This window comes from Salvelinus sp. IW2-2015, linkage group LG26, assembly GCF_002910315.2.
Source record: "Salvelinus sp. IW2-2015 linkage group LG26, ASM291031v2, whole genome shotgun sequence".
NCBI lineage: Eukaryota > Metazoa > Chordata > Actinopteri > Salmoniformes > Salmonidae > Salvelinus > Salvelinus sp. IW2-2015.
In genome coordinates this window covers 37866103-37892072 of record NC_036866.1, presented here as the reverse complement: position 1 = coordinate 37892072, position 25970 = coordinate 37866103, and the positions used below count along the sequence as shown (strand labels likewise).

At 41.7% G+C, this 25970-nt stretch overlaps 2 protein-coding genes across 4 annotated transcripts in view; both read right to left on the bottom strand.

Moving 5' to 3' along the window:
• The window catches only part of fgd4a (FYVE, RhoGEF and PH domain containing 4a), a 109849-nt gene extending 93270 nt beyond the window's left edge, over window positions 1-16579 (bottom strand). Inside the window, exon 1 of one of the 3 annotated variants that reach the window (XM_023971295.2) lies at window positions 16169-16579. In XM_023971295.2, coding sequence (XP_023827063.1) covers window positions 16169-16292 — 124 coding nt within the window. In that variant the 5' untranslated portion in view covers window positions 16293-16579. Of the gene's footprint in view, window positions 1-1688; window positions 1875-1924; window positions 2136-16168 lie in introns of those variants that run through there. The other 2 variants (XM_023971294.2, XM_023971297.2) reach the window with 2 other exon arrangements.
• A 7764-nt stretch (window positions 16580-24343) lies between these two features.
• The window catches only part of bicd1a (bicaudal D homolog 1a), an 85299-nt gene continuing 83672 nt past the window's right edge, over window positions 24344-25970 (bottom strand). Inside the window, 2 exon segments of the mRNA XM_023971638.2 lie at window positions 24344-25588; window positions 25778-25932. Of these exon segments, the coding sequence (XP_023827406.1) occupies window positions 24898-25588; window positions 25778-25932 (846 nt within the window). The 3' untranslated portion in view covers window positions 24344-24897.

Genomic DNA, 25970 nt, shown 5'->3' with positions numbered 1-25970 from the left:
AGAGAGAGAGAGAGAGAGAGAGAGAGAGAGAGAGAGAGAGAGAGAGAGAGAGAGAGATACCAGGAACAACAGAGATACAATAACAACCGCTCTCAGAGAGACTATTGCAATGTTAAACATTGACCTTTATTGGTAACGCTACAGTATCTCACTAGACTTGTTCTGCTACAGGTAGACAAGCTGAATTTTTGGATCTAGAGGCTCAAAACAACACGAGTGCACACAACAAAGCTTCAGATAGGATCTGCCTAGCAGTGGAGGCTGGTGGGAGGAGATAAAGGAGGACGTGCTCATTTTAATGGCTGGAATGGAATAAATGGAACGGTATCAAACACATTAAACATATGGAAACCACTTTTTATTTTGTTATTTAACCTTTATTTAACCACGTTTAATTCCGTTCCATTTATTAATTTCCATTCATTATAATGAGACCGTCCTCCTATAGCTCATCCTAGTAACGATATATCTAGGCTGTGTTTAGTGTTTCCCGTCCTCTCTCATGTGACCCTCCCCACATTGTAACAATGAGTGTGGTGAAAGGAGCAAGTCCTGCTGCTCCCAGCCTTTTCCTTCCTGCTGGCCCACAGAAAGAAAGCATGCTTCGCACTTTCCTCTCTTCTACTATGAACAGAGGGAGAGTTATCCCTCCTCTCCATAACACACACACACACACACAATTGGGTAATGGGCCATCGGGGATTTTGCCAAAAGGACAGAGTGGTTGTTACAGGGACTTGAGAGAGGGACGGTTCCCAGGACTCAGAGAACAAAACATACTTTTTTCCCAGGCTGGTAACTATAAGTGCACTCACTGTCTACAACACCAGTCCTGGTCCTTGACAGCAATGCCATGTATCCCAACCACGAGACTGAATGAATATAAATCAGAATATTGCTCAGCTCATTGGTCTTATAGCTGTTGTCTATTGCAGCATATATATAAAAGTAATGTAATATTGGATGAAATGCTTGTTAGTTGCAWAAATAATCATACACATATCCCTTCATTTATGAGATGAAATCACACAGAGCTAGATGTATAGTACACTGGAGGCAGTATACATCTCCCAACCACTTTCTCCGTCTCTCAGTAACTTCTTATGATTTGCTCCTGTTTATGGGACACAATATGTCACTTTTAAAAAACATATGGTCATTGAGCTGTAATATAAACCGAGCAGCTGACGTCTGGGAGCACAGCCAAAGATAACATTCAGAAAATGGAGCTCTCACTGGTAGAGAATACAGATTAGCTGCATGTCGTCTCAGTTAATGGGGGGCAGGATAGAGGGCATTGGGGCTGGAGGAGAGGGGTTGGCATGCTCCTAAGACGGCTGTGTGGGTGGCAGGGTTTGTGTGGATCCCAGGCTTAGGAGAGACACTAGAGGGCTTGAGACGGAGGTTTAGACTGGATCATGAAGAGGGTTGAAATTGTTACATTCAATTCACAATTTGCACACCTTCCCTTGTTCTCTCACACACTTTCACTTATTGACTTATGTCATACCTGTACTCTGTCTGATTCTATATAGTCTATACTACAGTATGGAGCCAGCTTAAACAGATACACAGAGAAGGCTACATCCCTCTCTCACTGTGGTCATTTGCCTAACTGCAACCATTGACGCCAATCCTACAGTAACACAGTCAAATTCTTCACATCTTAACAACAGAAACAGCTTTACCTTTCCGTCTCCAAAACCAATACTTGCGACGTCGATTCATTTTCAACATCCAAAGTCAACGCCTTATCTTTAGAGAACACTATTCAAAATCATTCAATTTCATCCTCGGAAGGTTCTAGACTAAGGTCATTGCATGGCCTTGGTGGTCCCCTGTATCTTTTGGTGAGTGTCACTGTGTCACAGCATGGTGTGTTCTACTCCTGTAACTACCAGGTCCCCTCCTAACGGTCACCTACCCGAGGAGACGCGGCGGCGCAGCGATTGGGACCTGCGGTAGCCGCTGGCCAGGCAGTCCATCCTGTCTCCCTGTCCGGTCGGTAGGGCTGACCACTGGTACAGTTCGGTGGGCGTACAGGCAGTCAGAGAAAGAGAGAATGAGGCATACAGAGCCAAAGAACCAGAGAGGCAGGAAAAGTACATCTGACACTGGGCCTGAGGCCACACTTCCTGCACATGAACGGTGGCCTGAAATACACCTTCCTCCCTCGCTTTCCCCCTCCTCCTTCTCTCTCCACCAGCTGAACAATGGATGGGCCTAAGGAGCTCTCTGTGCTGGGGTGAGCTGGAGAGAGAGCTGGGGGGACAGCAGTAGTAGGCCTATACAGGAAGGATGGGGTGGTCTCCGTTTCCCTTTAAGTTTCTTTAGGTCCACTGTGGACTGGACTGGAGAGTCTGGCAGCACGCAGTCAGCCATGTGTGAAACGACACACTAAAATCTGGAAGCACCGGCCGTTGCACGGAAATAAAAAACAGTCTCTAGTATCAGAGATTTCCCTTACCTCAACTTAGTGGATTTGACGGCTAATTGTATGAGGGGTCTGGAAGCTTTCTGGTTGAAAGAAATAACCCCATTGAGTTGGAAAACACCGTGGCCTTGAATGTTCACGTGGGTGTGAGGACTGAAACAAACAGAGAGCTCGTTGGGCAGGTGGGGGGAATACTGCAGGAAGTGTGTCATCGGACACTTTCCCTTCCCTCCAGACAAGCTCATACACACGTTTCTGTACAAACACACTAAAATTAGCTCTTTCCCTCCACCTCCTCATTGTTTTCCCCATAGGCCTGAGAAAGGAATGCCCCGTCTTCCCAGAATGAGGACGGCAGTGTGTGTGGTGGTGCACTCCCTTACAGCTGGGAAAATAACTYTACCATAACAAAAGAGTGAGTGGCCTTGACTCTTACTTTTCCCACCCCTAACCGTATTACCCACTAGYCTGGAGAAAAACACTTACAGGCAAATACGTCTGATAATGTGAGACAAAAACCCATTATATCAAATTGACCATTCACATCCTGGATAAAGGAAAACAACTCTGAGGCTGCACTGCCCACTTCACATTATCTGTAGAAAACAAGTCATTGGCCAGATAGGAGGAAGTCAGATGAGTGGATATAATGTAATGACAGAAAATGTGTGCACGCACTACTGTAAGTCGCTCTGGATAAGAGCGTCTTCTAAATGACTAAAATGTCACATGTAAATGTCAAGATAATGTCGTGGGAAAATAAGGGAAACCATAGGAACGTTTCCTTTTCCACATCTACTCTTAGAACAAACAGGGGGAAACAAAATATATTCAATTGTATTATATAATTTGCTTTATTACAGTGCCACTCCAGAAAATTGGCCATGAAACAACAGTGGTTACAGACTCCCCACAACTGCTTTTTATCAAATGCATTTCATCTCAGACCATTTGTGAGCTTTCACTGCCATCTAGTGGAGTTGTTGGGAACTGGAATTGTTAATATTCAAAGGTTAAAGGCAAGGCTGTCGCTCCAGGCCTCTGTGTGTGTTGTGTGTGTGTGTGGTGATGTGTGGTGTGTGTGTGTGTGTGTGTGTGTGTGTGGAGGTGTGGTGTGTGTGTGTGTGTGTGTGTGTGTGTGTGTGTTGTGTGTGTGTGTGTGTGTGGGGTGGTGTGTGTGTGTGTGTGTGTGGACTAAAGCCCTCTGAGGAATGTGGACAAAGATATATTACCCATTTCCTGTTCTGTGAGACCCGTCACACCACCTCACTGTGATTATTCACAATAGAAGGAGGGCGTGTCTCGGCATACCAATCAAAGCTCTCCTCGACCCACACACACACAGTCTGAGACCCACTTTAAACTAAGCAACACATACCTGTATCTTCCATAGAAATGCACTGTTACATTCCGAGAGTATGAATAATCTCAGCACAGGAGGTACATAAAAAAATCCTTAGATCAGAGGAAGCCTGCAGTCCCTGTCTTTTGGATCCCTGCTTTTTAAATCTGGCAGCTGATTTCATAGCTGAACCACTTACATATCTGTTCAATCTAACCCTGGAATGTAATGAAATTCCAAAGATCTGGAAATCAGCATTTGTCCTACCCATTTTAAAAGGGGGAGATCCAACTATTTTAAATAATTATAGGCCAATCTCAAAGCTGTCACCCCTGGTGAAATACTTGAAACCCTTGTGAGTGAATAGCTAAAATATTTTTTACATTTCAAGTGCGAAGTTTACATACACTTAGGTTGAGTCATTAAAACTCGTTTTCAACCACTCCACAAATTTCTTGTTAACAAACTATAGTTATGACAAGTCGGTTAGGACAAGGCTAATTGACATAATTTGAGTAAATTGGAGGTGTACCTGTGGATGTATTTCAAGGCCTACCTTCAAACTCAGTGCCTCTTTGCTTGACATCATGGGAAAATCAAAAGAAATCAGCAAGACCTCAGAAAAGAAATTGTAGACCTCCACAAGTCTGGTTCATCCTTGGGAGCAATTTTCCAACACCTGAAGGTACCACGTTCATCTGTACAAACAATAGTATGCAAGTATAAACACATAGGAACACGCAGCCATCATACCGCTCAGGAAGGAGACGCATTCGTCTCCTAGAGATGAATGTACTTTGGTGCGAAAAGTGAAATCAATCCCAGAACAACAGCAAAGGACCTTGTGAAGATGCTGGAGGAAACAGGTACAAAAATATCTATATCCACAGTAAAACAAGACCTATATCGATATAACCTGAAGGCCGCTCAGCAAGGAAGAAGCCACTGCTCCAAAAACCACCATAAAAAGCCAGACTACGGTTTGCAACTGCACTGGGGACAAAGATCGTACTTTTTGGAGAAATGTCCTCTGATCTGATGAAACAAAAATAGAACTATTTGGCCATAATGACCATCGTTCTGTTTGGAGAAAAAGGGGGAGGCTTGCAAGCCGAAGAACACCATCCCAACCGTGAAGCACAGGGGTGACAGCATCATGTTGTGTGGGTGCTTTGCTGCAGGAGGGACTGGTGCACTTCACAAAATAGATGGCCTCATGAGGGAGGAAAATTATGTGGCTATATTGAAGTAACTGTCACGTTCCTGACCTATTTATGTTATTTTGTATATGTTTAGTTGGTCAGGGCGTGAGTTGGGTGGGCATTGTATGTTTTTGTGTTTAGATCACTTTTAATCAGCCTTATATGGTTTCTCAATCAGAGACAGGTGGTTTACGTTTTCCTCTGATTGGGAACCATATATAGGCTGGCTGTTCACACTGTTTGTTTGTGGGTGATTGTCTCCTGTGTTTGTGTCTGCGCACCACACGGGATTGTTTCGGCGTGTTTATTTCGTTTATGTAGTCTGTTCCTGCTCGTGAGTTCTTCGTGTCTTTTATGTAGTTCCATGTTCAGGTTTCGTCTACGTTGTCCGTTTGTTATTTGTATTCCTAAAGTATAGTTCGTGTCAGTGTTCGTCTGTCTTTTTTCAATAAATCATTATGTCATCACACCTCGCTGCGCATTGGTCTACCGATCCTTCTCTCCTCTCCTCGTCCGAGGAAAGAGGAAGACGACACCCGTTACAGTAACATCTCAAGACATCAGTCAGGAAGTTAAAGCTTGGTCGCAAATGGGTCTCCCAAATGGACAATGACCCCAAGCATACTTCCAAAATTGTGGCAAATGGCTTAAGGACAACAAAGTCAAGGTATGTGGATGGGCCGATTACAACACAAAGCCTGACCTCAATCCTGTAGAAATATTGTGGCAGAACTGAAAAAGTGTGGTGCGAGCAAGGAGGCTTACAAACCTGACTCAGTTTAAACCAGCTCTATCAGAGAGGAATGGGACAAAATTCACCCAACTTATTGTGGGAAGCTTGTGAGAGGCTACCGAAACGTTTGACCCAAGTTAAACAATTTAAAGGCAATGCTACCAAATACTAATTGAGTGTATGTAATGTCTGACCCATGGGAATGTGATGAAAGAAATAAATGCTGAAATAAATAATCTCTCTACTATTATTCTGACATTTCACATTCTTAAAATAAAGTGGTGATCATAATTGACCTAAAGCAGGGAATTGTTACTAGGATTAAATGTCAGGAATTGTGAAAAACTGAGTTTAAATGTATGGCTAAGGTGTGATGTATAAACTTCCGACTTCAACTGTATTTACTAACTTTATTTTATCATGTACCAATCGGGCTCCAGGAAGAAGCATAGCACAATAACATAGCCATGAAGGTTTTAAATGAATGTCACTGAAGCCCTTGTCAATAAACAGCACTGTGCCACTTTTTTATTGTCTCTCTAAGGCTTTTGATACAGTTGATCATGCTATACTGTGGCAGAATGATTGTCGAGTGTAGGTCTTGTCAGAGCATTGCAGTTGCATGGTTTGTTAACTATCTGTCTGATAGAACTCAGAGCACTCAATTTCATGGGCTCATGTCTGTTAAATTGTCTGTCTGTAATGGTGTGCTCCAGGGCACTGTACTTGGTCCCCTCTTATTCACTATTTATATAAATAATTTAGACAAAAATTGGCAAAATGCACAGCTTCACTTTTATGCTGATGATACTTGTAACGGCAGTCTAGCTCTTCCTCCTCGGACGAGGAGAGGCGAGAAGGATCGGAGGACCAATGTACAGCGTGGTAAGTTTCCATGATTTAATGACAAGAAAACTAGACAAAACAACAAACGTACTAACCGTCACAGTCCCGTGTGGCACAAACACTGACACGGAAAACAACCCCACAAAATCCCAACACAAAACAAGCCACCTATATATGATTCTCAATCAGGGACAACGATTGACAGCTGCCTCTGATTGAGAACCATATTAGGCTGAACACAGAAACAGACAAACTAGACACACAACATAGAATGCCCACCCAGCTCACGTCCTGACCAACACTAAAACAAGCACAACACATAAGAACTCTGGTCAGGACGTTACAATACTGTTATTTATTGTTGTGCTTCATCTCTCACAAAAGCTTTCCAGAACTTGCAAACGGCTTTTTATACTGTTCAACATACCTTATGTCAATTGAAGCTTATCCTCAATACTGACAAAACTAAACTAATGGTGTTTTCTAAAGCAAGAAATAGATCTCTGAACCTTTCACCTATTACTYCCTGTCAGGGCAATGAGATTGAGACTGTAACCTCATATAAATAACTTGGAATTTTAATTGATGACGGCCTCTCTTTTAAATMGCAAATTCAACAACTTACAAAACAATTGAAGCTGAAGTTGGGATTTTATTTTAGGAATAAGGCTTTTCTGRTTTTCTTTTGAAGCTAGAAGGAGGCAAGTACCAGCTACATCTATGCCTTTACTAGACTATGGGGATATTTTATAAATGAATGCTTCRGCTCAGTGTTTGAGATCAATTGACACCCTTTACCATGGAGCGTTGAGATTTATTTTAAACTGCAAAACCCTTACGCACCACTGCACTTTATATAGAAGGGTTGGCTGGCCTTCTCTAGTCACTCGTAGGCTCAGTCACTGGTATACTTTTATTTATAAAGCCATTTGGGGTTTACTACCATTTCATTTGGGCATTTTTATTGTTCAGAAATGTGGTGGGTACTCTCTTCGTTCGCATGACGAACTGTTCCAAATGTCCGAATTGAATTTGGTAAAAGGGCTTTTACTCTGAGCCATCGGCTGGGAACGCCTTACAAAATATATTTAAACTGGAAGAACTTGTCCCGATTGGTGTTTTTAAATCACTGATGAAGGATTTTGAGACTGATTCCCTGACCTGTCAATGTTTTTAATTTGCTGTTTTATGATTTGTTATACTCTTGTGAATTCTATGGTTTTTACTAGATTACTTGTAGTTTTTCATGTTGTCTGTCTGTAATTTTGTAATGACTTGGTGCTGCCTATCTTGGCCAGGACGCTCTTGAAAAAGAGATTTCAAATCTCAATGAGCCCTTCCTGGCTAATAAAGGTTAAATAAAAAAAATAAAAATTTAAATGCAAAAATAATTACGTATATTATTTGATACTAATACAATTGTCCAGAGAAAAAGATTTTGTTTAACAAGTAATTTAAAACAATCTAAAGAAAGATAGGGGTAAAAATTATTCGCACCCTTGTTTTCAATACTCTGGCACCCTACACATGCGAAGATAACAGCAATGAGCCAATTTCTAAAATGTTTTATGGGATTGGAGACCACATTGGGAGGATCTTAGACCATTCCTCCATATAAAATCTTTCCAGATCCTAGATATATTTCATCTTCGCCAGTGGCCGCCCACCCATTAGGGCGTTAGGGGCAGCGCCCACTTGTGATTGGTCAAAAAAAAAAAAAACACCTGTGATTGGTAACAAGAATATAATTCATGGATTATGTTTGAAATGCTCATAAAAGTGCTGTAAATGTGTGAATTTTCCTGTTTCAAAAATATATAGTTCAAAACAAGCTGTTTTTCATCATATGATGCATTTTGCATCATCATGATGATGTTGCAAGTGACACTTTGCTTACTGAAAGTCCAATATCCTGAAAACTTGACTGCTGACAGTCAAAATATTTTGGGACTGTATCAACAGTGGACGAATGAAAAAAATATCAAAAGATAGTTTTGAGTCGTGTTTTCCTTTAACAAGGGCCCAGGAGCAGTGGAAGCAAATAGCCCCATAACATCAAAGATCCACCATATTTMACAGTTGGTATGAGGTACTTTTCTGCATATTATTAATAAGAGAACACTCCCATAAAACTTTAACTGACTTTGTGGAGGGTAAAAACATTTGACCTTTGGGTGAATATTTTGAACAAACATGCAAGGCCTGACGAAGAAAGCGATGAAGATCAATGTAGTCTGGCTTTGACTCTAAGCTCATGATATGGGCTATCAGGGGTTTATATACAGTCACATGCTCATACAAAAGCAGGAGTGCAGAGAGATAACACCAAAACAGAAAGCACAGAGATCACAGAGAGTGTACATTAGTTTTTTAAACMTTTTTTTATTTAACATTTATTTAACCAGGAAAAGCCCATTGAGACCCAGAGTCTCTTTTTCAAGGGAGGCCTGGCCAAGAAGGCAGCAACAATCAATACATTACAGAATTAAAACATACAATACAACAACATGATCCAGCCTAAAAAAAGAATTTACACTCCGTAACAGAGTCTCCCATTAATATTTCAAATTCATTCAGTGGCACTAACATATCTAGATGAAGCATGGATTGTAGATTATTCCATGCGTCTGGTGCACAAGAGAGAAGGCAGTCTTGCCTAATACTGTGAATGTCCCGGGGACTTTAAGTAGCAACCACCTAGCAGACAGGGTATGGTAACTGCTGGTGGTGAAGGAGATCAGACTACAGAGGTAAAGAGCGAGTTTACCAAAAAGGGCTTTGTAAATGAACACATTCAAATGTATCTTTCTGCGCATATAAAGTGAGYTCCAACCCACCATTTGGTACAATGTGCAATGGTGGGTGAGTGACTTGGCATTTGTAATAAAGCGCAAGGATACATGATTAACAGAGTCCAGTCTCTGTAAGACGGAGGAGGTTGCATGCATATACAACAAGTCACCATAATCAATTACAGAGAGAAAAGTGGCCTGAACAAGCTTCTTTCTAGCCATAAGCGGGAAGCAAGCTTTATTATGAAAATAAAAACCCAATTTCAATTTAAGCTTTGTCACAAGATTATCCACATGAACTTTAAAGGACAACTTGTCATCCAACCAAATACCTAGGTATTATTGTTCAAGCAATAATCAAAGCAACATTGCAAGCGTATTGTATGGGACACGTTTAAATGTGCCGTTAGAGTTCATGAAATTCAGTACTTATCTCTAAAACAAAAGCAAATGGAAGGACTAACAGTACAGATAGATAGCAATAAAAAACTGTACCATAGAGGCTCAGAATAAGTTAGAGGAAAAACTAAAAGAAATGGAGGAACTTACTCAAGAAAGATCAAGTGTAAAATATTATTTCAAAAATTCAACATAGAAAKCATTTTTTTTTAATGAAAGTCAACCATGATTCACCAAACAATATTTTGAAAGAGGAAGTAAAGTACTTTAATCATATGTTTTCATTTCAGTCTCCTCCATCTCCACTWACCYAAGTTAATTGTATGGATRTTTTTTCTATCAATAATGTAAAATTAACATCTGTACAGAAAGACTCATGTGAATGCCAAATTACAGAGGAGGAACTTCTTGATGCAATTAAAGCCTTTATGTCCGGGAAGATTTCCGGGGCTGGATGACATACCAGTGGAGGTATACCAAACTTTTTTTGATATTATTCAGAGGACCGTTATTAGCATGTTTTAACCACTCCTATATAAATGGTAGATTATAAGACACTCAACAAGAAGGTCTGATTTCATCATTACAGAAACAGGATCCAAGTGGTAAATATAAAGATCCATTCCATATGAAAAATCTGGGAAACCAGGCCTGGTATTCGTAGCTAACTTTGAAAAGGCCTTTGATAAAGTACGACTGAAGTTTATATATAAATGCCTGGAATATTTCAATTTAGGAGAATCTCTTATAAAATGGGTTAAAGTTATGTATAGTAACCCTATGTGTAAAATAGTAAATAATTGCAACTTCTCAGAACGTTTTAAACTGTCAAGAGGAGTAAAACAAGGTTATTCACTATCGGCATATCTATTTATTATTGCCATCGAAATGTTAGCTGTTAAAATCAGATCCAACAATAATATTATTAAATATGAATTTGGGGGGGCAGAAATGATTAAATATGAAAGAATTAAAGCTGGTTGAGAGAATGCCAAGAGTGTGCAAAGCTGTCATCAAGGTAAAGGGTTGCTACTTTGAAGAATCTCAAATATAAACTATATTTTGATTTGTTTAACACTTGTTTGGTTACTACATGATTCCATATGTGTTATTTCATAATGTTGATGTCTTATGTATTATTCTACAATGTAAAAAAAATAGTAAAAATAAAGAAAAACCCTTGAATGAGTAGGTGTGTCCAAACATTTAACTGGTACTGTATATATTTACAAAAAATATTTTGGGGGGGATTTGAAATTATGCAGACAATTACATTGATTGAAGCTACAATCTATCTGCAATATTAAAGCTGATCTAACCCCTAAAAATAATAATAAATAAAAAATGTAAAACCACAATTTAATACAACATTGAAAGCATATGATAATATCTTGTTATGTAATAACTATATAAATCATGGCGATGGGGGTCTTTCTGCACCCAAAAATGATGTCAGAGGGGCCTATTATGTAGCCTGTTCAGTAGGGCCTCTGTGGGAAACTTAAAGACTGGTTTCTCATTCTGACACAACACCATTCATACATTAGTCCATTATGAGAGAGATGCAGCTGCAGGAATGCTGTCACTGTAATTCATGGCTTACAATTCACGAGGTGGTAATAACCCATGTTTATTACATGCAAAATTGAACAGACTAATAAAGCTCTCATAGTTATAATGAACTGCGTGAGTTGCACAACACAAGGGGTTGAGAGTGAATTAAAGCCAGTTAGTCAGTGAGAGAGACAGAGGGCTCAGCTCAGTACAACAACCACCACAATAACAACACAACACAGAGCCACTGATTCATCCAGCCCCGCTATGCTCTCCCAGGGTGCCCTGCTCCTTCCCAGGGCAGAGAGAACATAAACAGATCCTTTGTTATGGCCTCAGAGGAAGGCTCATACTAACACCAGGCCACCAGGCAAAACTTTCAGGCCCGGCCTACCTCTACTCGAGGAGAGGTTTGGGAAACACTGGTCTATACAATCTGAAGATAACATTTAATGACGTTCCAGAACCTTCTTCTACAAGGAGGACAAAATAAATCAAATGCAGCAAAAATCATCCTTCCATTCTGCCCTAGTGAGTCGTAGTCTCTTGTGGAGCTAACGAGCACCCAGCAAATTCACGACTGAAAAGGGAAACAATGGGCCTTAGTTACAGTTAAAGAGGCTCCACTGCTCCTTCTCCTAACAAACATCTTCTCTTGCTCAGTATGAGAAACTCAACCTATGCATCTGCAGCCAGATATTCAGGCAATAATCAAAATGCTCAATCGCTGAGCAACAATCATGTCAAGTGGAAGGAATTTCTATTTAAGGAAGTGTAATTATGAAGTATAGTCAATTCAAATGCTTTCCCCACCCTTAGACAAACAACTGTGGTTCAGCTCAAGTTCAGGTTTGATTCTAGAAAAGTTGCATGACAGATTTGACAGGGATAGCGTAATTAGTCAGTCGTATCAGTAATAAGGTTACAATACATGTCCAAAGGTATGTGAACACCTGCTCGTCGAACATCTCATTCCAAAGTCTAGGGAATTATTATGGAGTTGGTCCCTCCTTTGCTGCTATAACAGCCTCCACTCTTCTGGGAAAGCTTTCCACTAGATGTTGGAACATTGCTGCATTGACTTCCATTCCATTCAGCCTCAAGAGCATTAGTGAGGTCGGCCACTGATGTTGGGCCTGGCTCGCAGTTGGCGTTTCAATTAATCCCAAATGTGTACGATGGGGTTGAGGTCAGGGCTCTGTGCAGGCCAGTCAAGTTCTTCCACACCGATCTCGACAATCCATTTCTTTATGGACCTCGCTTTGTGCACGGGGGCATTGTCATGCTGAAACAGGAAAGGGCTGTTTCAAACTGTGGCCACAAAGTTGGAAGCACAGAATTGTCTAAAATGTAATTGTATGCTGTAGCGTTAAGATTTACCTTCACTGGAACTAAGGAGCCCAAACCATGAAAACAGCCCCAGACCATTATTCCTCCACCAAARTTTACAGTTGGCACTATGCATTCGGGCAGGTAGTGTTCTCCTGGCATCCGCTAAACCCAGATTCATCCGTCGGACTGCCAGATTGTGAAGCGTGATTCATCCCTCCAGAGAACACGTTTCCACTGCTCCAGAGTCCAATGGCGGCTAGCTTTACACCACTCCAGCCAACGCTTGGCATTGTGCATGGTGATCTTAGGCTTGTGTGCGGCTGCTCGTTCATGGAAACCCATTTCATGAAACAAACATTTATTGTGCTGACGTTGCTTCCTGAGGCAGTTTGGAACTCGGTAGTGGGTGTTGCAACCCAGGACAAATAAGTTTTACGCGCTTCAACACTCGGCGGTCCCGTTCTGTCAGCTTGTGTGGCCTACTACTTCGCAGCTGAGCCGTTGTTGCTTCTAGATGTTTCCACTCCACAATAACAGCACTTACAGTTGACTGGGGCAGCTCTAGCAGGGCAGAAATTTGATGAACTGACTTGTTGGAAAGGTGGCATCCTATGACGGGGCCACGTTGAATGTTATGACGGTGCCAGGTTGAAAGTTGCTGAGCTCTTCAGTAAGACCATTCTACTGCCAATGTTTGTCTATGGAGATTGCATGTCGGTGTGCTCGATTTTATACACCTGTCAGCAACAGGTGTGGCGGAAATAGCCAAATCCACAAATTTGAAGGGATGTCCACATACTTTTGTATATGTATATAGTGTATTTGTACTGTACTGAGTTAACATGATGAGATAAGCCTAATGTTTGGGCAGTCGTTCCATTTGAGAATACAGGGGGAAATCACTGATGTACAGATATCTAAATAGGTAAGGTGATATACAGTAGGTGTAATATACAGTAATATACAGTACCGATATAGATGCCAGGTAAAATTAAAAGAAAATGTGACTCTCCCAGATGTATACTCAATGTTTCATCCTGTTGGTCTGCATTTGGTCCAAGATAGTCACATGAGTATACCTATAGAGCAGCAGGTGACTGTGGTCCGGAGGAGAAGCCACTTGAGGATGACTCATGAACCCTACAGTATTACCTCACCTCTTATAGCGTCTGCTGGCTCACCCCACTTGGTTTAATTAAGTGACATCTGATTTGGTTATTTCTGTTAGTACAGACACAGTCTTAAACAGTCARCTCACCACTCTATCCTGGATGTGACATTGCCCAAAGGCAACGTTTTCCTTAATCAGCACGTAGGAAGGCTACAGTTGCCTCTGCTTTAAATAAAATATTTGCTGTGCTCAATGTCATTTGCAAAACCACAGTTAATCTCCCCAGGCTGGAAGAGATAAGACTGTGCCATGTTAGTGTTCCACCTCTCTCTCTGTAGCATGCCCAGGCACAACACTGTATTGTGTGTTTACAACATGGTTCCTCACAGTCAGTCACTGGGGGATTCCTTTCTATTCCCTCAGTTCAAGGCAAAGCCCAGAACCCCTCAGTCACAGCTGTAAGACCCCAGCTCCACCTGCCCTGACCAGGACTCCCAGTAACAGAAAGAAGGAACATTAGTCAACGGTTGAAAAGGAGGAATAGGGGGAGAGATCGAGGCAGAAAGAGGTGGAAGAGGGTATTAGGGAACAGGGTATTAGATAGGCAACCAACTTTTGTATATGTGCTATGAATTGACATATCAAGTGAAAAGTGGGCATGTTGTTCTGTACTGAAGCAGACAAATATTCTGTCCCTTGAGGCATTGAGGTAATTACACAACAGGTTAGGGCTTGTCTGCAACCTTCCACTTCCTACCTGACTGTTCGGCAGTCTAGTGCAATGCAATCTTCACTATGTAAACACATACTATAGGTGTGTTGGCCATTACATACACAATGGCTCAATAGATCATGTTCACCCAATGACAAAAAAAGGTATGTGAAGCAGTAAGAGACAGATCAGAATGTACTGGGGGGGCGGGGCTGGTCCAACTCAAGGTGTCATAACAAAAAAATGCGACCCCCCCAAAGTCAAACATATTTTCACATGTCCCTCCCCTATAGTAAAAGAAATGTAACACCCTCTCCCCTCATAGAATTAACTCAAAAMAATGTTTACGACCACAAAAAAACAATACCTGTAGCGACCCTGTTTAGAAACATGGATATTGACTTTGCCACTTCAGCCTGCTTTTGTGGCACTGTCGACGCAGGGCTAGGGGCCAGAATGTTGAGGCTTCGCCGACCACCACAGACGAGCTCACTCTCCGTGCCTGTTTCATTACACTACGATCAAAGCTGTCTGCAGACAATGATCAGCGAGGAGGAAATCAGATTTTCAACATTTTGATGCCATATTTATAATTATATTAAATATATGCAATGAATTTTCCTACCAACAGGTTTCTGTGCCAATGCACCACACAACCAATACACAAAGCATACCAACTTCGGGCACTTCAATATCATGGTTTGTGTTTTCAACTCCAAAATCAATAGGGGAAAAAGGATACCTAGTTAGATGTACAACTGAATGCATTCAACTGAAATGTGTCTTCCGCATTTAACCCCTCTGAATCAGAGAGGTGCGAGGGGCTGCCTTAATCAACATCCACGTCATCGGCGCCCAGGGAACAGTGGTTAATAAAGGAAGAGAAACTTAGCCTCCAGAGAGATAGAGATATGCAGGTGGCATGACACTGACTTTAACTTCTTTATGTCAGATGGCTACTGCGTCTACTGTACAGAAATAGACGTACAGAAGATGTCATACATGTTCTATCCAAATACTTTGTAGAACGATAAGCATGATATTGTTAGATTATAGGAGTAATTCTGGTAGACCTGAAACAGTCTTCCTCACTTCAGGTTCAACTGTCGGAGTCAGTTGGTGCGCCGGTGCACACTGCCTTCGTATCATAGGCCAGCAGCAGCTAAAGCTTAATAATAGCCACACCAAACCTTCAGAAACGTTTCTAAACTTTATTAGGGTAATATCAAAAGTAAGTCAAGCCATTAAGTCAAGCCATAGGGAAAACTAGCAGGGAAAAACACAGTACCCTCCCCTATGCCCCTCAAAAACCCCAAAACCCTCCCCGCTGAGAGAGAAAAAAAAAGAATGACAACCCTCCCCTATTTTGAACAACCCCTCCCCCCCAGTAAATTTCGATCTGTCCCTAAATACAACTAACAAGATATGATTGTTACAGTAGTCAGGACTGTGAAGCCAGGCAACACAATCTATTTTAGTTGCTATGTGCACATGCACAACAGTAAAAAGTGATCACCATGGAATAGCCATTATAGGAGACCTCACCACAATATCAGGACAATATTATAGTGTTATATACACATTATTACATGTTACACAAAATATTACAATCCACACTGTCTGCACCCAAACCTAAGGCCTGAGTTTTTGTCCCCTTGCGTGACAGCCTTTACACCACCTACGCACTGCCACCGGTTCSGTAGTCACTCACCTGAAATCGCTGGGCTCCATTTCTTGGGCTCCATGTCCGACTTGTCTAAAGTTCGGGACTTCCTTCGGAATGCGACCCGTCTGAAGTCGTCCATACCCTTATCCTCCGATGACCTTTCCAACATCGAAAAGATTCACAGAGCGAGCAGCTCTTTCGGTAACATTAATCACGCATTTAAATGTGCAACTGACAGTCAACATATTACAGAAAAATTCCATTCCATGTCAAAGAACTCCTAAATCCTATTTATCATTCATGGCTAAATGAAACAAAAAAACGTTTTGAAAAGTCACGTGGCAGGTTTATTTTCCCGGATACACAATAAATGCTACTGTTAACCCAGGTCCAAATTTATTGAGRGATGCGTGCGCTCTGCTCTGCCTTTCTGGGTCAACATCATCATCCGGTCCGCTTATCTCTTATCCCTCTCTGTACAATCARCTTGGAGTTGGAGCAATTGTTTCAAACCCCGCCCTGTTTCACTGTTGCTCTCATTGGAGGAACCATCTCTCCCCCATACCCTTTAGAAAGGGAACCAGAATAATGTCACTTAAAAGGGATCAATATTGCAATATGAAAATATTGTAGCTTTGGGCGGGTATTTAAAAAATGGAGCACAGAACCTGGAAGGTGTTTTGCATACAATCTACTGTATAATGAAGACGGGCAGGGTTGTGTTACTGATTGTAGCCTAATAAACAGCCATAATGACAGGGTGACATTTTCAAAGACATGCAAACTGTTATGAGAAGGAGGTTATCATTATCATAATTGAGAAAAAAAAAGACTCAGCGAAGCACAAACGTCCCATTTCAGTCCAAGACAGTTGTTTTATTTTCTATTGAAACAGATGTTACACTGTTTTAAGCGCAGTAAGAAATATTAACAAGACAACCCAATACAGTATATTGCTGTCTTTCTGTCCCTTTTTCTTAATTGATTAGGGTTTCTAAACCTCAGTTAAGATTCCAGGGCACTCCATCAGGGGCGTAGGAGCGACTGACATTGGGGGGGACACATTTTGCTATAGGGGCATGCCCTCGTAATTATTATTATTTTTTTTTAAATGCTCACTTCTAGTAACTTTTGAAAGATCTTAACTTAGAAATGGGCAAATTTACAAGGCCAAGGGGGGTCTTGCAGAGAGCACTTACTCTGGTACAGTCCAACCAGTCATAGTACAGTCCAACCAGTCATGGCCATGGCCATTCATACTGTACTGAATACCGGTGTGACTGTTAAATTAAACAACCATTTTGTACTCTTTCTCGGCTACTGTATGATTCATTTCCTAGTATTTTTCTCACTTCCCCTATGTCAGGTTGTTACTACTGCTGCTCTACATACTGTATGGTTTGAAACTTAATGTAATATGTTCAACTTATAATACAGTTATTATACTGTAATAATAACCAGCATAATACAAAAAAAAGGTTGGCGTGAAAGGTCAAACTTAAATGAATCAATCGCCACTCTACACAATTATCAKAAATAAAACATCATCACGGCTGCCTCTCACCTGCATAAAGRTAACACATGCAATACACCCTCTAGACTTAAGATGCTATCATTTCATCAATCATATAAGATAATTGAGATTCATTCACACTATGACAGATCATCAATCTAGAAGCTCTACTGGCTTGGAGAGGAACTTCACACTATCTTACCTGTTGGTTTGTTGCCTCTCCTTCTCTTTCCCTCTCTGCCTGTCTGTCTGTCCATGGCTGTCACTCTCCTGCTATGATCATAATAGCACCATACAATGTCTTAAGATATGGAACACTCCTTTATGACCCATAATCACTGTGATGAAGTTAAAGACAACTAAGCTGAAACAACTCAAATTTGCCAGCTAGTTTTCCAGGGGTGGTGTGCGTGCAGTTACCAAGAACTTTACTTACAGTCCTTTGCTCTCCTTTGAACAAAACTATTTTTTCTCTCTTCTTGATTGCTGGCACATTGCTAACTTGCTGACCCTATCATGAAGACTAAGACAGTGATTGTGCAAGTAATTCTGTAGCTAGCAAGTATTCTTGGCTTCACGTTCCAAGCAGCGGATGCCTTTTAAAAAGAAAAGTTCCTCAACTTTGTTTGGGGGGGGGGGGGGCATGTTACCGGCTTCTAACACTGCCCTCTGTATCACAATCTTCCACTGATAAAGTTAACCTGTGCAGAGAGCCAAGGCAGTAGGGTAAATGTTTCTCCATAGATTGACACCAGTCAAGACTAGACTAGCTTTGGACCTCACACATCTTTTTCATACTCTACTGTTCCACCGAAGGTTTTAGAATAAAAACAAGTGATTCCACAAACATAGACAGAGATTAAATCAATGTAAACATGTATACAGTACAGAAGTAGCATACCCATTCTCCACTGTGATTTAACATGCTTTCACCTGTACTTATTGTGTGGATTCTAAGGGTGATTGTCCTTTATGGCTACTATACACAGCTTACCAGAATACCAGAATCCACCCATATGTTGTGATTCAATTAATGTAGAACTGAAAGAAAAATCTGTCTCAATGCCTCTGGCTCACATCCATAAGTAACTAGATGTTCAGATTGCCCCTCAATAAACCTGATTAGTCAAACATAAGACATAATCATTAATTGATTTAAAAGAGAGCGAGAGAGAGAGATAATGTGAATCAGGTAAATGAATCATGCAGCATTAGGTAGATAACATCATCAACATGATCAGACAGTTTGGTTCTAGGCTCACCTTGAATTAATGCTCCAACAAAGGAAAGAAATGTCTGTTTCGCCAGATCACCAAACCTCAATGCAAATTGATCTGAAGGTGTAGGGATGACTCACAAAATACACCCGATATCCTGGAAGCCTTTGGGATTTATCCCTGTTTTCATTCAGCTGGTTAGTGTGATGTTATTACATCCGGCAGAGTATAGATATTTATGGCTCTGTTAACAGGAAGAGAGATGCCTGGACAGAGATCTCACCACAGTCATTGGATCTGACAGAGCATCCAACCAAATATAAACGAAGTCATGTCCAGTGTTATTGCTTCAGTGGATAGTCCTAATTGTTCTTGTACAGAAGGATGTTTGGAGTAGTTAACCTTTTGTTTGAACCGATTTAGTCCATAACCCCGTTAAAATGCCCCAGCATGCGATTTGATTACTGTCATTTATTTTGGGTTAGACAGAGTGAAACAAGCGATCCCTTATACATAAACAACATGAAGCTTAAGACGAGACAATTCGAATGTCCTTCGACAGAAACATGGTACTACTGGGGCAATGTGTTATCTGAACTGTGTAAAAACTAAACCGAGGGGTGTCATGTCACACATGTCATGGTCAAGTCAAGTCAACCTGTGCAATTCAAAAGGCCACATCCAGGCCTACAGACCTAGACCTCACTTCCTCATCTCCTACCTTAGTCTCGAGTCTCTATGTCAAGTACGATCTCAACTACATGACAAACATAACCAATCACCTCAGCAGAAACAGCAGTAAAAAATAAATAAACTTAAGTAAAAAATATAATCTTTATGCCTTGCAAAGAAGTTGTATAAAAACAAGCATCTTAAGTGTAGTTACGTTAGATTGGTCGTTGAAATCAAAAACGCCCATCTCATCAAACATTATCCTTGTAACGCAATATCACTTCCATTCAATTAGTCTTTCCGCATTGATGTCAAATTCAATGTGTACTTTAACATGACCATGTAGAAAAGACAGAACCACTTACACATGTAGAGATTATGCTTACAAACAGATGCTTTTACATCTTATATTCTGTCTAGTCTGTTAGGCAAGTTCGTAAGCCTTTCACGTCACCAAAAGGAAACGTTGTTATTGACGGAACATTTTTGGCTACACTTGTAGGATATAGACCATCCAAAACCTTGTTATATTCAATTGGGAAAGAGGTTTTTGTTCTATCGATTTTTTCTTTTTTTAAAGATTGCAATAAGGACATAACAGCCATAGTTTAATAATGTGAGCTAAATCAATCCTCATTATTTAAGTCCAAGTACCACAGCAATAATACACATCTTGAATTCCATTTTCAAAGAATGACCAACAAACAATCAGATGATATCACATGCAAATTCAAATGAATAAATGGATGWACAAACACAAATCAATAAATAACCAGGTAAATAGATAAGTTAGCTAAATAGATAATAAATAATCATATAGATACAGGACATTGTTTAAGTCAATTTGTCACTCTGGTGTTTGCACTGCTGTCCGGTCCTCCAGTCTCTCTCGTGGACAGGATGTGATGTTATTCCAGCCCAGCCAATGAGGAGTAGTGCATCCCGAACTTGCTCTGTACCCTCACCAACCMGGAGAAAGTGTGGTCTGTGGAGGAGGGGCTTGCTGAGGGGACACAAAGACTAGGCACCAGGATGGGGTGCCAAGTTGAGGGAGATGGGAGACAGGTGTCCTTAGTTCTGTGTGCGTCCGTGAGGGCCGGGTCCATGGGTGTGGGTGCTCGAGTCCTAGGGGCCTTGGGGGTGAGGCTGCTGGGCCATTGAGGGGAACCTGCTGGAGAAGGGTGGTGTATGGTCCTCCTGGAGGGCCGTCACAATGTTAGGACTCGGACTGCAAGGAAGACGGGAGGGAGAAGAGAAAAGAGCAAGAGAGGAGTGGAGAACAGGGAAAAAAGTAAAAAGGACATGTATGCCACTGGTGCTATAAAGTGCTCAGAAATTAACAAAGAAACAAATGGGAGGGACAAAACTGTTCCCAAAAACAACAGAGATGGAAATTGTTCAAATTTCAGGAGAGGGGAAGCACATTCAAATATTTTGGGAGGAGAGTTTAAACAACACTATGACCAAGAGAAGGAATAGTAGACAGGACATCAGTTACCTATTTGCCTGTAGGGATGATTCAGAGGCAATGAGATCTACTTTATGGGTGGGTTGTAGGGGGCTGGTTGGGGATTGTAGTGAGATGAACTGAGTTAGTTCTGTAGGAAATTGATCAAAGTAGAAGTAGATGATCTGCATTAAGTAGATGAAGCAGAGTATTACTGGTGACAAAGGTTTCATGCCAAACCAATGCATGTGCTAACACTAATTATAGCCCTTATCCTAAACAATACAGTTTCCGTGTAGCTGTGTCATAAATACCAACGCCTCACCCTTTTACTCTATGTGCTGTGAGTCAGAGTTAAAATACACAAGTCTTCACGCCTTAATGAGTTTCTTAAGCTCAGGCTTCTGTGTGTGTGACTAGATGCCTGTTATGTAATGTGTCTGATAAAACAAGTACAGTATAGTAGTGTGAGTATGAATTAATATCTGTGGCTTAAGAACCAGCCGTGCGGAGCATGCTGTGTGTATCCTGCAGGCCCAAGTCACAAGGAGTGTGAGAAGTGGAAAGAGACAGGAGGAGACGTAGAGCTCAGGCCTCTAGGACGTTACCTGCGGACTAGGGAGACTCTCCTTAGTTGTGGGGAGAGTGGCGATACTGAGGCAGAGGAAGCAGGCTGCTGACAATCTACAAGAAACTGATAAATTAGACAGATATACAGAGTGGTGACAGTCAGGGTTAGTGGGTCAGACAAAGACATGGGTGCACAAGACAGGAGGAAAGACCTGTCAGGGACAGAGAGACACACTGGCCTCATCATGTAATAACTCAACATGTCCGAGGAGAGGATGTCAGTTGTGAAACCTTTTGCTCTTTCGGAGTATAACATTAGAGCATAATGGCATTGTAGTAATTATGCTTTTAGTAGTCATGCTTGTAATCACTTTCATTTTACTGGAATATCACATTCTGTAAGTTAATATCTTACTGTAATACAGTTCATTTGAGTTAATACAATCTACGCACTCTTAAGTTTTTTCTTATGATTTATTTGCCTAGAAAGTAAATGATAAATGCTTTCTACAGTCTGACATACCACATTAGTTAATATTGTGTGAGAGAAGTTGTTTATGTTTCTATGAGAGAGAGAGAGAGAGAGAGAGAGAGAGAGAGAGAGAGAGAGAGAGAGAGAGAGAGAGAGAGAGAGAGAGAGAGAGATAGAGGGAGAAAGAGAGCTCTCTGTTCATATTCCAAGGCCAATAAAGTACTTGTGTATCACTGAAAGACTGCTCGTTATTCAAAACCATCCTCATCTGACCCAACCTACAAGGCATTCCTCTGTCCAGCCTTCCAGGAGGAAGGAAAAACACAGACACACATAGAACATTTACGCACAGTTTCAAATCCAGTACTGTATTTTTCTGTGCTGCACCAAAAAGAGACATACAAACAAACAAAAACCTAATGGCGACTGTCACACTGAGCAATTAACTGCTGCTCATGTAAGCCTATGGGCTAAAAACGAAGCAGCATTTTTAGATCAGATAAGTGATAATGTCATACACAATTGTAACACATTAATGAATGAATGACCCTGCAGTCTTGGGTTTCTATTTTATAGAGTCAAAGTGCAACCCATGTTATCCTATAGGGATTGGACCTGAATGTACATGGACATTCTTCACCTCAGATTGTGTCTATAAAAACATTTGACCACTGTAGGAGCCAAAAGCTAATAACCACAGAGAGGTCAGTGTAATTTAACTTGTTATCCAAGGTAGGGACATGAGGGCCAAACAGCATTTGACAGGAATGACTCATTGGGAATTCTTAAGACACTGCCATCTGCTGGCACTACATGGCATGTGCATAGGGTTGCTTTGAACTGCTTTTATTTTCAGGGTGTTATTTCCAGGGTGTTATTTTCAGGGTGTTATTTTCAGGGTGATATTTTCAGGGTGATATTTTCAGGGTGCATTATCAGCGTGGTAGGTCTGGGTAGGTGGTTAGAGTGTCACAGAGAGGAGGTCACACTGGTTTCCATGCTGCTCTGAATGGTATATCTGCATATAAACTATGTATATACTTCCTCTTGGATCTGACTGATCAAAGTCACATGCATGCCACAACAAAAAGCTATCAACATTGACAGAAAAAGCATCATAGATCAATCAGTCAGTTTCTCTCRCCCCCCCCACACACACACACTTGGTTTTCTATATTAATAATAGACTCTAAGGACACAATAAAGTCAAGCTATAGTATGCTGTACATATTATAGTGTAGAGAAGGGGCAATTGATTGTGGCACTGAATAGGGCTGTAGACTTGTGGAAGGGACTTCTGTCAAATGCTTTTTGCTCCAGATTTGATGACAATTCAAGATTCATGTTATTATCATGGCTTGAACATGTTAATCAAACTAGAATGATTCCTTAAAATCATAGACGTGGTAAAGGAGTCAATGTTGACCAGATTGGCCCACATTCAACAAATCTGATTTAACAAAGTGGATATTCGTCAAATCCGTCATGATTTATGTATTGTAACAGCCCACAATGTGGTTACTTAAGTCCAATTTGGATATATTTGGATATATCTGCATAACATGTAGAAGTTGTCCCTCTTCAGGTTTAGAAGAAGTGACTGCTAAATGCTAACTCCCGTTTGTAAGAGCTAGTAGCATACATGTAGCTATCATACAGAAATCGTTGATGGCAGTCAACGCTGTTTTTAACTGTAACGCAGTTGATTGGTAACGATGACATGTGTTGGGGTTGACATCCATACAAACATTATACTCAGATTTTTACCTCAACATAGTGTGAAATACAATGAGGAGAACCCCTGGATCTTTCCCCACGCGTTTCCCATGGCAATTCCATTGTTTTGGTCACGTTCCATTGACCTCTTTACCGCATCTATTTTGATGACCTGAATTATAATATGATTTGCAGAGTCATCAAAATTGTTTCATTTATAGACTGTGTCAGAGAGGTACTGTAAGGCAGCCTACATAGTAAAGAAGCCTATCGTAGAGAAATAGATACGGTGCCTTTCTCTGCTATACAGGCAAAGATTCCCTGAGATTTCAACAAGGTGTTATATTTTCTGTGCCAAACATTCATAGGGATAGATAGACCAGAGATGAGCAACTTTGATGGGGGCGGGGGCCCGAGTTGCTTGCGGGTCTGCATTGCCCATCCCTGGTATAGACTGAGGAATTCCAATGGATATTAGTGTCTGTGTGTCAACTGTGTCAATCATCCACTGGGTGGCGCTCAATGAGACCCACAGAACAGAGTCACAGTGTAGCTCTGTGCACAGTTTATGGATGGTTGGAAAAAGCAATGCGTATATTGACGACAAACAGACTTTGATTATACAAAGTGAATAATTAACATAGGCAATGACAACAACAGGGGAATTCAATTGCCTAACAATGGAAAATAGTGGACAATAATTAGGTTGTATGATATGAGGACTAGGCTACAGCACTTCACTTCTACTCTAAAAGCTTACAGTTTATGTGCCAAGAGAGGAAATAAAAACTTATGTTATACGGAATTAAATATCTCCAAAATGTAGAAGTATCCTTCACTCCATCTTAGCTCATTATGCATAACAAATCCTCAGAAAAGTTACTAAAACTCAACTTTATTTGTCATAAAAATGTCACATTTACTGGTATATTTCTAACATATATTTCATTTCTTCCCTAAATCCCTTCATTTACAGAAATGAGCCCAAAACTATAAACAGACTTGAGTATTGTCTGCAGATGGAACAAGCTGTGTTGAGCTCCTTCTCATAGCCAATTCCTGAGAAGAATGTCACAGTACTGCATAGTCATAGGTCAAGCCAGACACTGGAAACAGGAAACCAGTCTGTCCTCCTCTCTGTGTCCCACCCACCCACTTGGACTAGGGCTAGGGCATCTTGGAACTGTAGGCGTGAGGGACTGGGTTGCTGGGAGATGTGACCAGAGCAGAGGGGCGAGGAGCGTCTTTTTGGGTACGAGTTCTCACCGACCCCGGCGACAAGTGTTGCCAAGTCTTGGGAATGGGTGAGCGGTAGGGAGACACGGGGGCGGAGCTAGGAGAGTGCGGACTGGAGTCTCGACTGTTAACGAGTCGACAGCACTCTAAACTCAGCGACTCTGGGTCAATGATGAAGGTCTGAGTGCCCAGGGACCACTGGGGGTGACCCAGGGGAGGCAGAGAGGAGACCAGGGATGAGGTCTGGGAAGTGCCTCCGTCTGAGGCCGACCAGGGATTGGAGGACTGGGGCAGCTCCAGGGAGGGAGGGCTGCAGAGGGTCAGGGAGGTGTTGAAGGTGTGGGAGCAGGTGGAAGAAGGGCTGTGTATCATGGTGGGGCTGGGGGGAGCTGTGAGGGCGGCTCGTCGACTTACTTTGTGCGGGCTGCTCTTGATCTTGGGCACCTTGGCGCCGCGGCCCCGGGTCTGCTCGTGGTCAAACTCCAGGTCCTCCAGGCGTTGGGTCAGGGCCAGCTTCTGTTGGATGGCCATCCGGAGCAGGGAGTTCAGGGTCTTCTTCTCATCCTCCGCCGCGACAGCTGTCTCTGCATCTTCATCCAGCTGAGTCACATACTCATCACACCTAGGAGAGAGAGAGAGAGAGAGAGAGAGAGAGAGAGAGAGGAGAGAGAGAGGAGGGACACAACACTTGTGTAAGCCGGGGACTACACTCTCAAACAGTGAGATTTACCAGAGGTCCAACTCATCGTCTTTGCACAGTCTTACACTCGGTGTTGTAATTGGCTGCATGAGATCCCAGAATGCCACTCACCTGGTGGCGAACATGGCCCTGAGAGAGGAGAAGGTGGCGGCGTCCTCCTTCAGAGCCTTCAGCTCGTTCCTCAGCTTCATCATGGTCTCTGTCACCATGCACTTCTCATTCTCATACTTGCTCTTTAGATTAGCCAGCGCCCCCTCTGCAGTCTGGAATAGAGAGTGGGTTAGGGTTAATTGTGTAGTTCCTT